Raw genomic sequence first — 10,340 nt, 5'->3', positions numbered from 1 at the left:
TTTGTTAGAAATTTTGATTTATTTCACAAGTCTAAAAAAACACACACTCTGCTTATTAATTTTGACATTCAATTAGAAGAAAACTAAAGTAAAAATAATTACATTTCAACTTGATTTTTTGGCATGATACAGCTAGCTAACTAAAGCTTTTAACTGATTTCATAGATACGTTGCTTTACCAACAATTTCTTTAAAAATTTCAAAAACAAACTTAACGAGATGAAGTTGGAATGAAAATATGGTTTTTGAAACCTAATATTGGTTCAACTTCCTTACGTATTCAAGATTATGTGTAAATATTTGAACAGATTCCAGCTAACTTGATCTGAAAAGACTCTCTTATACCTGATTTATGAATTCTCTTCTGAATCATGTTCACTTTAGACTTCATCAAGGTGTTCAGAACAATTCTTGTGCTAAATTTTGTAAAAGCTAAATTTTGTGGAGCGCTGTGCTCCAAAGGTTACGGTGTTTGCCTTGTGTGGCCATGGTACGTGGGTTCGAATGCTTATGGGAATATGGCGTTTGTGTTCTTGGGCAAGACACTTTACTACAATTGCCTCTCCACCCAGGAGTATAAATGGGTACCTGTGAAGGTAGAGACCAGATTGCGCTGATCTCCAGCTGCTGCAGAAATAAAAATGGTCTCATGGCCAATGAACTGGAATAGTAACCACTTTGAAACCTTCAGTATAAACGCTTTATAAGCATAAATTATGAATATTATTAAAGGCTTTTTGTATTCTTATTCATAGTTAAACTAACGCTAATATTTCATGGAATGGTTTTCATCAAATACGCTAGTGAGTACGTTCACTTTAAGTACTCTGAATTAATGAAGCGGATGATTCACGCTGGCCGCAGTCTTGCTGCCCAATTTAGCCTGTTGCTCCTTGACTTGTGGTTAGTCAAGCAGAATGTAGTCGCCCAAACCAACGAGTTTGGGAATGTTGACGTTGAAGTATGTCGCCAGGATGGTGTGTGTCAGGCCGATAGCGCTGTACGCAAACAGCAGCATGATGATGTTCACACTGCGACCAAACGGGCCCCTCCTGCAGGGCCAAAGAAAATTAAGAGTAAGACCATTTTTTTTGGGGGGGGGGTTCTGAACTCTTTTGGGAGAAATTTTAAGAAGCTTCTCGACACAGAATTGGCCGAGTTCCAAATTCAGCCTAACCCTGCCAGACGCATCCCAGTGCATCAGGTGTAAAAGTCTGTGGGACCTTGCTGCATTGAGCTACCAACACCAGTGCATTAACGGCCAGTTATGAGACAATGAGAGCTAGTCCCATTGAACAATGCCACAGTTGTATCCTGCTGCAGTTGGAGACCACAGACTCTGAGGCAGTTTGGCTTGGAGACTTTTGACCTGATGGATCTTGCTACACTGGGCAGGCTTGTCATGTTGACATGTGTTGCATTGCATGTTGCTGTGTTCAGCTGGGTTTCTAGCCAAAACAGCCCAAGGGGTTAGGGATAATCTATAGCAACAAGACCAGGTTATCTAGTCAAGCCGGAGCCAGAAATATCAGATAAAGACATTGTTTATACTCGGTGAATCAGTCACTCAGTGGCTCAGTCTGTCAGAGGACAAACGGCTGCCGCTTTGGGTCCTGCAAAAACAGGCTCCAAGCTGGGTTTGAAGGGCAATTTTGGGGTTGGAAACAAATTCCTAAGAGTGCAGCAGACGCTTTATTCGGTGCAATCAAGAATTAAAAAAAAAAAAAAAAAATGACCATTCATACCTTTCTTCTGCACGTGCGCAGTACCCAGTAAAGTAGTCCGAACGCGCCTTGATGTACAGAAGGGCAGTCACACTTGCAAGAACTAGCAGAACAAGAACACACAAAAAAAGTTGGTGGTCAGTAACAATCAGCAATTCGTAATTTTGATTTGACTGCCTTGTGATTTTTTTCACTGTCATTAAATTTTTTTTCCTGTCATTCAATCAAACAGTGCGCACCGACTAACGACTTTTGGTCGGGTAACCATGGAAGCTTGGTCGAACTTGGTCAAGCACTATGAAATATGTACACAAACCAAAGGTGGGCGTGGCTTAGGACCAATTCTGAAAGGGGAGGATTGATTTTATTGTGTGGCATGTCTGTTTCTACCTTAATTGGTACCATATTTTTTCAGGCTAGTACTAGCAGTGCATTTGTGCTAACATACCTGGGTTCAGAAACTTCGCAGCAATCCACAGAAGAATCATGAACATCGGAGTGAATTCCAAAGTATTTTGTCTGTTGGGAAAATAACAAATTGATAAAAATTGATGTTAGTTTTTGTGTTCTTCAACTTCAAAGTTTGCACTTGCGTTCTAAATTAATCTACTCTGGAGCTAGAGCTAGAAATATTCAGAGGTGAAGCCAAGGCTTGGAAATGAATCGAGGTTTGGGAAATGGCTATGTCTTTACGTGGCCAAAGCCTGGAGGTGGAGCCAAAGCCCAAAAGCCGAAGTCTAGGTTTCAAAAAATTCCCATTTGTCTCGAGTTGGCCAATGATAATTCCAAAACTGAAAAGAAATTGAAAGATTTGGAAAGAATGTTGCATCCTGACGCCACTTTTTTCATCATACATTAATTATCTCAATGAAGGTCAGTCATTGCAAAAATGTTAAAAAGACATGAATCTAGGACTAAAAGACATTTTCGATTTTGTTAGAAAATACTTTGAAAATGCGCGCGACTCTCCATAGACTTTGTGGCGTCTGATACTACTTTCTTTCCCACTCACTGAGCCCTGAAGCCTCTCTCAAAGCCAGGATCTCCATTGATGGCCGGAGGGGACACCTTGAACTTACGACGCAAACTCCCCACAGCCTTAGCCATGTTTGCTGTAGGGGTAAAAAAAATCAAAAATCGTTAGATGCATCTAAAGTCTATTTTAATACTGTTTCTAATCTAAAATTTTACTTTAATTCCAACCAGTGCTAGTCTATGTACTTTGAGTCGCTGCAAAAGAAAAATACCAAAGGCTCACACTCACAGTGTTACAAACTCAAAGGAAAATTTGTCAAAATCAGTGGAGGGGGTAGATTCATAACAATAACATGGAACTTTTGGAAGAACGCCATCACATCTCACTAACTCGCATGGTTGTTCCAACTGGAAAATGAATATTAGAAAGTCTTGTTCCCCCATGTTTTCCCAAACAACACAACATTAACACATGTCTTGTTGACCAAGATCCTAGAGTTGCAGTTTGAAAAAACACTGCTTAGGTCTCAAAATTCATTCCAAAACACGACCAATTAGGCACAAAATAATTACTAATACTTTTACTAAATTATTCATCATAATATTAATAATATTGTTAGAATAACTCAACAGTTAAACATGTTAAAACTCCACATTATAACAAACGCAGTGGCTATTGTTACGGCAGCCGTAATGCATTTCCCATTTTCTATCGTTACGGTAGACTGCAACCTGGCAACTTTTATAAAAAAACATGACAAGAAAATATAAAATTAGAAGGAAAAAAGTGAATTTGAACTTTATGAAATTCGGACTTTATTTCCCTTTTAAAAAAAATCCTCCAAAGCCTCAGGTTAGAAAAGGAAAAAAATTCGAGTGCAAAACTGAGATCCGAACCCGCAACCTCGCGGTGCAAAATCCTACCCTCTATCGGCTGAGCTGGCGCACTGCTCGATAAAACGTGTGGAAACAAATAATTATATACCTGCGTGCGTACCAAAAAAATATCGTAGAGGGCGCTAAACAACGAGTGCCGTAACGATAGCCACTTCGTATAACAAAAGTTACTAAATAAAAATAAAGTCTTAAACTTAAAACTAGTGGGATGGGAGTAGTTACCCAGTTGATATGCGTGCAATAACGACACAACGGCAGGGAAAATCATTGCCTCGTCGCGAAGAAGCAGCGACAGTATACTCGCGCTCATGATTCTGGCAGTTTTCGTGAACTTGTCTAACTTTTACAGGTTCAAAAAAAGTTTTTAAGCACGGCTGATTTTGGAGGGGTGTGCTACCGCGTGAAGTCGTGTTGATAGCAGTGAAATGTAATAGCGCCACCAATAGTTAAAAAAAAGCACACTGATTTTGAGTAGTCTTGGTTTTATGAAGGGGTATCAAGGATTTGATGTTCCCGATATGCTCCTTTTCCATAAAAACAGTTTCACATTAATGTTTTAAGATTGATCATACTACAGAACACAAACAGTATACAATTCGGAAAGCATGGAGTTTTGTGAACTAAAATTTGTTCAAAATTTGCCGTTTTGATTGCTTTAAACGCTTTGAAAAAGACTAGTGTAATCTAGTCTGGTGCTCCTGTCCTGTCTTTGATTTCCTCACATGATTTCGTGTGTAGAAAGAGGACTTCAGACACGATACACGTAAGTACGAATTCGACATGGCTGACGTGACGATAGAACCATCTCAAAAGGTTGGTATTTTTCCATTAAGTCGGGCTAAAATCTGCTACATTTATACGAAACATGAGACTAAGTTCATTTATCATTGAATGACATGAAATGGAACTGATATAGATATAGTTTAAGCAGAAAAAATGTACATCAAATGAAAAGGCCAATTACTTATTTACGCACGGTCATGACGGTCATGTTTTAATATTGATTTTGTGGTCAAAAGAGGGCGCTAAACACTTTCCCATTGACTTTGCAGTTGGCGATGTCTTTGTTTACATTTTTTCGGGAATAAATCCCGTAGATCAAATATGAAGGAATTTTATCATATCAATTTGAATTTTGCTAGTGGTACAGTGGTTCCCAAAGCTAGATAACAGCAAGAACGATAATGAAAGGGGTGGGAGCCAGCTAGCGTGGTACATGCTCGAACTTCGACAACGTAAAACTAAGACTTAAGATTTCATGCAAACAGCATTGAAAATGAGCAGAAAACAGAACTATCAAAATCTGTAATGAAGATTTCTGTGAGGTCTCAATGCTTGTGTTTGTAACGAGCCAGTGAAGTGTGATTTTCCGTATGACCGTCGCCGATGCACGCATGCGGTGGTCGGTCAACATGGCAGTCCACACACGCTGATACCACGCAATACGGACCGTGTTGGCCTTTTTCTCTTCGCAAATAGTGATGTAAAGGACTTAAATTTTCCTTCATTTTAGTTCAAGTATCGTCTGTTTTAAATATATTTCTTTTAATCGTTATTTTAGGGGGCGTGTCGGATGACTTTTGTGGAGCATGTTTCGTGGTATCATTACTGGATGTGATATATGCCTCGACCAGAGCATGACCAAAGTTAATAAATCAGCCAAAAAACAAGTGCCAAAAAAAATTATTTCTTGACATACCGACCCTATTTTAAAACTGACACGTAATCGGAAGCAGAACTAATTTGTTTGTTTGGCCATACTTCATAATATTGACTTACGAAGATTATCTGAACTATTTTGTTAATAGTTTGATACCAAGTTCACAGACTTGGAGTTGGAACATCCCGTGGATGGAGACATCACGATACCGGGAGCGTCCGAAGATGACTCGGAACTATCAACGCTGGATGAGCCAGTGAGATTTACTGTCGTAAGTTTTTGGCCGCCTTTGATTTTTGATATGTTAATGCCTCTAAAAATTGTTCAGCATTTAACCCTCTCACAGTGCTGTTGTCAAATCCATAACAAGTCTGGTCAAAAGGAAAATCACAAAGTGTTTTTACAAAAGTCCAGTCACAAGTGTTGGGATGAACAATTACAAAGGACTGCTTTTGTCACAGTTCATTTGAATAGTTTGGGACTTGACCTGAGACTGAAGGATTTGTGGTGGACTTGTGATGGGGTTGTGATGGGGTTGTGATGGGGTTGTGATGGGGTTGTGATGGACTTGTGATGGACTTGTGATGAACTTGTGATAGACTTGTGATGGACTTGTGATGGACTTGTGATGGACTTGTGATGGACTTGTGATGGACATGTGATGGGATTATGATGGACTTGTGATGGATTTGTGATGGACTTGTGATGGACTTGTGATGGACTTGTGATGGACTTGTGATGGACTTGTGATGGATCTGTGACAGACTTGTGATGGACTTGTGATGGACTTGTGATGGACTTGTGATGGACTGGCTTACAACACTTTTCCTCGGATTTCTTACAGGTTGGTCGTTCAAAATCAAATTTTTGAATATCATTGACGACAAGTCTGAGATCGAATATGGATTTCAGGGGATAGTTTTCCTAAATCTTTTTCATGTAGTTTTGTGAATTGTTTAGTCTTTGTGTAAATGTTAAGCTTACATCTTGACATATTGACACATGTTTTGGTTTTTCTTTTCTTTCAGATGAGAGACTTACGAGCTGTTGGGGTGAAGTTGTTCCACGTCTTATACCCGAAACAGAGCAGAGCTCTCCTGAAAGACTGTAAGTTAGTCAATGAAAGATATGAAGGATTTATTGATGCAGTAAAACAGTTCTTAGCTTTTATAGGTTTTCACTTTAAACAGTTATTTGCACAACTGTCGTGAAAAAATAGTTCTGCTTCCGATTACATGGCATTTGAAAATAGGGTAGGTAGGTAGGGAATTTTTTTATTGGGGGGGGGGGGGCAATTTTTTGTGTGTACGATCATATGGAGGTGTCTGCGTGTAGTCAAGGGTAAAAGGCAACTTGATGGTTTTAGGGAATTTTCCCTCATTTTTCCCAAAACAAAAATTAGGGTAGGGGCTGTCAAAATAGGGTAGATAAAGTAACCGGAAGCAGAACTATTGTTTTTTTTTTGGGGGGGGGGGGCTTACTGTAATTCCAACCATCACAACCAACAATCATGACCATATAACAAAATCACAATGATACAAATGCTTACTATGTGTTTGGCCCTTTTTTTTTTTTTCATTTTCCAGGGGATCTGTGGGGGCCTTTGGTGCTGTGTACATTGTTTGCAATGTAAGTAAAATATCTCTCTTCTTTTCTTCTATTGCTGTAAATTGATGAAAAAACATCTAGTTGTGTTCCATCTTCCCAGCAACATCAGTTTATACAGGCAGTGTCAAAAAGAACAACTTTGGCACGTCAGTGGGCACATCACAGAAGTAAAATTGAGAGATTCTCAAAACATGTTATTTTCCCAAAACTTTGTTCCGCCTTCCTTTATCTTCAGTCAAGACCACCCACTCAGGTCTGCAAATCTTGTCAATTTGTGAATGAAAAGGTGACCTTTTTTTGTCTCCCATGTCCAAGGTTGCTTCAAGATTCCTCAAGTCCTACTCCGACATCTGATAAGGACGGCGACGGCACAAAAATCAACGCCCAATTCTCGGAGGTGTTTGCCCTCATCTCATTCGGCGCCATCGTGGTGGCTCTGAACTCCAAGCTTCTCGGCGGGGTCATGTGAGTGCAAAGATGAACACCCTTAAAGGCATATAGGATCATTTGCTTTTCACCCATTTTTTGTTCGCTTCCTGTAACAATGACACTCAAAAGCCAACAAAGAATTTTCAAAAACCTTAAGTTTCATCTCAGTGGATATTACATTTCCAGAAAACAGTGAAAAACCATGCACAACCTTTTGGTCATGAAACACAATTTCGTACAAGGCAATGCTTGACAGTCATTAACCCTTCAGCCACTGTACCGCCCCAAACCACCCTGCCTATTACTCCCTGTAGCACCCGAAACCGCCCTGCCTATAAGTATTACTCACTGTAGCGCCCAAAACCACCTGAGCTCTCTATGGTTTCGTAGATTCTCCAGTGAATAATCACAATGTAATACAATGTAGTAAAGTTGCTAATGGTTTAAGATGCGCGGACTCCAACATGAATTCAATGATTGGGCAATTCTTAGGGAAACAACCAAAATCTGGTGTCCTCCCCCCCCCAAAAAAAGAAAAATCTCTAAAGAGCTTTTAATATAATAGCATGCAAGACAGATAGCACAACAAACCAAATTGATCTTTTGCATCTGTAAATAAAAAAAGGCTTTTACCCTTTTTTCAATTGAAAAATTAATATATTTAAGTGATAACATCATGTAATGACCTTTATTTACTACTTCAGTTCATAAGTTTCCTCAATTATTGCCAGGAAAATTTAATGTTGATTCTGAACAGATTTGTGACTTCTGACAGAATCAGAATTAAATCCAAAAATGTTGAACCTGCCCAAGCCTATTCGATGTGCCTCAAAACGGAGCTCATTGTTTGGGACAATAATCTGTCGCCGTTTGTGAGTTGGCCACGCCCCTTAGACAACCCTATGGAATTTGTGTACGCTAAGTTTTGTTTGCCTCAGATTTTGCGCGTTCCGCGTCCATTTGTATATCATGTTATTTGACAATATTTCACAAGCTGCGTTGACGCGATTCTAACGTGATTCAACCGCGATAGGTCAATTGCTCTCCAGCTTTGAATACAAATTTGTGCATATGTTCCTTCGTCTCTCCACATACAGCTCTTTCTTCCAGAGTGTCTGCGTGCTGGGTTACTGCATCTTACCCTTGGTCATCAGCCTCATCGTCTGCAGGGTCACCATGATCGGCCAGGACAGGATATCAAGCCTGTTACTCATTATCCATCTGGTCATGGTCGTCTGCGCTTTCGTCTGGTCAACTTTGGGTAAATATGATCCCCGATATTTAAAAAAAGAATAATTGAACTCTGTGCATGAAATGAAGGTACACTATGTGGCCAGGGCCCTATTTCACGATGCTGCTTAACAGTTAGCAGAAAAGTTGTGCTTAGCATAGTAGAAAAATTTGCTAACCTTAAGCACTATTTCACGGCGTGGATGTGGTAACGGTCGTGCGTACATGGAGATTTCTATTGTTACGTGTCTAAGTTAAGCAAATTTTTCCTCTTAAGTTAGTGTGCCTTTTGCTGTGCTTATGCTTACGGTCTCCATGAAATAGACGGACGCTCTGTTAGCAGAAATCGTGTGCTGAGCAGCGTTGTGAAATTGGGCCCAGCTCACAAGGGCCAGTGAAGGAAGCATGACATGAACACACTGGAACATTAGGAGTGTGCTTTTATGCGACCCGCTCACAGCGAGCGAAGCTGGAAATATGAGTGTGCTGCCCGAGGGTCATGGCTTCAACCCGCCTGGCTTGAGGTCGAGTGAAAAGTAATCCCGCGCCTCGTTCCGTTTTTGTCAAAATAATCCCAGCATGAACTGGTTAAGGACAGAACCAAATGTTGAAATCTTAACGTCTCTCTCCACAGCCTCCCTGGCATTCTTGGCAGACAGCCAGCCGCAACACAGGAAGCTCCTGGCCGTCTATCCCATCTTTCTGTTCTACTTTGTGATTGGCTGGATGATCATCTCGCTCAGTGCTGGCCGAGTTGGCAATCAGCCAGCGGCACACGACGTAATAACGGCAGCAACCAAACAGCTCTAAAAGCTGTTGGAAGCGTACATGGTGCACTTGTTTTAAGTTCAAAGTTCAACACTTAGTCTTGTTCCAATACTGATTTTTTTTTCTCTGTTATACGGCTGGTCCCAATCCCTGGCAAGCATGGTTAAGCCACTATGGCGTTAAGAGGGTGCCAGGGACAAGATGAATCAAATCAAGTCTTGGGAACGTTGGCACCTTGACCTAAACAATTCTGAGCATACCTCACACACACACACACTGTATTCAAGCTAATGCATGAGTATGTGAGGTTTGCTAACAATATCTTGGGTCGTCCAAATGTCAAATTCCCAAGATTGGATTTAATTCAGCTTGTTAATGACTATAGGTTTTCTCAGCCAATTTCAGCAAAGAAAAGTTCATTTTCGTCAACATGCATTCAGATTCGTGCGGATTTTTCGATTTTGTTCATACTGGGATTTCTTGTTCCCTATTATCGTTATTCAATTTTGTTTTTGTGCAACCTCTTGATCTGCGTCAACCTCTTTCTGAGGCCTCCGACGAATATCAATAGCAAAACAAGTATTTGAATTTGAACGAACTTACATCGAAAGACTGCTCATATATTGAAATCGAAAGACTCTTTGATGTTTGAATGCTCACATCAGGGAGAATTCATTTTACATCGAATTTGAATTGGCTTCGTGTTAAAATTTAACCTGAAATTGGCTGGGAAAACCTATATTAACCCTAACAGAACTCAACCCATCAAACCACAACAGCATGTTTTGTTGGAATCTGTCGGGATGGGTACAGTACCCCTAAACTGACAGTCTTTTACATTGGGTTGGCACACCTCCAGAATCAAAGTCAGAAATATGTGTGTGTAGTTTCCCCAATGGTGTTGGAATTTGCCCGGATGGGTATGGTTTCTAGTATATCATGCTAGGGAGTTAGGGTTAATCAAATGATTCATAAGCTACATGCATTGAATTTTTGAAAACCACCATGAAATTGTCTTGCAGATAATTGTAAAACATTTGTTTTTTCAT

General features: G+C 40.1%; 2 protein-coding genes across 2 annotated transcripts; one reads left to right on the top strand and one right to left on the bottom strand.

Moving 5' to 3' along the window:
• On the bottom strand, window positions 1-4,021 carry LOC119734126 (microsomal glutathione S-transferase 2-like). The gene is made up of 5 exons (XM_038207483.1): window positions 3,819-4,021; window positions 2,737-2,836; window positions 2,173-2,243; window positions 1,746-1,827; window positions 1-1,052 (listed from the first exon to the last, which is right to left on the bottom strand). The coding sequence occupies exons 1-5, from the start codon at window positions 3,904-3,906 to the stop codon at window positions 905-907; spliced, it is 489 nt and encodes a 162-aa protein (XP_038063411.1). The 5' UTR covers window positions 3,907-4,021; the 3' UTR covers window positions 1-904.
• A 291-nt stretch (window positions 4,022-4,312) lies between these two features.
• On the top strand, window positions 4,313-10,087 carry LOC119734124 (protein YIPF6-like). Its single transcript, XM_038207480.1, has 7 exons — window positions 4,313-4,409; window positions 5,405-5,527; window positions 6,285-6,363; window positions 6,843-6,885; window positions 7,180-7,329; window positions 8,391-8,554; window positions 9,158-10,087. The coding sequence occupies exons 1-7, from the start codon at window positions 4,377-4,379 to the stop codon at window positions 9,331-9,333; spliced, it is 768 nt and encodes a 255-aa protein (XP_038063408.1). The 5' UTR covers window positions 4,313-4,376; the 3' UTR covers window positions 9,334-10,087.
• The last annotated feature ends 253 nt before the right edge of the window (window positions 10,088-10,340 follow it).

The sequence above is a fragment of the Patiria miniata genome, unplaced genomic scaffold (assembly GCF_015706575.1).
Source record: "Patiria miniata isolate m_02_andy unplaced genomic scaffold, ASM1570657v1 HiC_scaffold_26, whole genome shotgun sequence".
Lineage (NCBI taxonomy): Eukaryota > Metazoa > Echinodermata > Asteroidea > Valvatida > Asterinidae > Patiria > Patiria miniata.
This window is presented reverse-complemented; position numbering and strand designations above follow the sequence as displayed.

Excerpts from the sequence above, each read along its gene's own strand:
- LOC119734126 (XM_038207483.1), bottom strand. The coding sequence starts at position 3,906 with ATGAGCGCGAGTATACTGTCGCTGCTTCTTCGCGACGAGGCAATGATT. Across the intron at positions 1,828-2,172 it reads TGCGAAGTTTCTGAACCCAG|TTCTTGCAAGTGTGACTGCC; the intron begins GTATGTTAGCAC and ends TTGTTCTGCTAG. Across the intron at positions 1,053-1,745 it reads TGCGCACGTGCAGAAGAAAG|GAGGGGCCCGTTTGGTCGCA; the intron begins GTATGAATGGTC and ends TTGGCCCTGCAG.
- LOC119734124 (XM_038207480.1), top strand. The coding sequence starts at position 4,377 with ATGGCTGACGTGACGATAGAACCATCTCAAAAG. Across the intron at positions 4,410-5,404 it reads CGATAGAACCATCTCAAAAG|TTTGATACCAAGTTCACAGA; the intron begins GTTGGTATTTTT and ends TTTTGTTAATAG. Across the intron at positions 7,330-8,390 it reads AAGCTTCTCGGCGGGGTCAT|CTCTTTCTTCCAGAGTGTCT; the intron begins GTGAGTGCAAAG and ends CTCCACATACAG.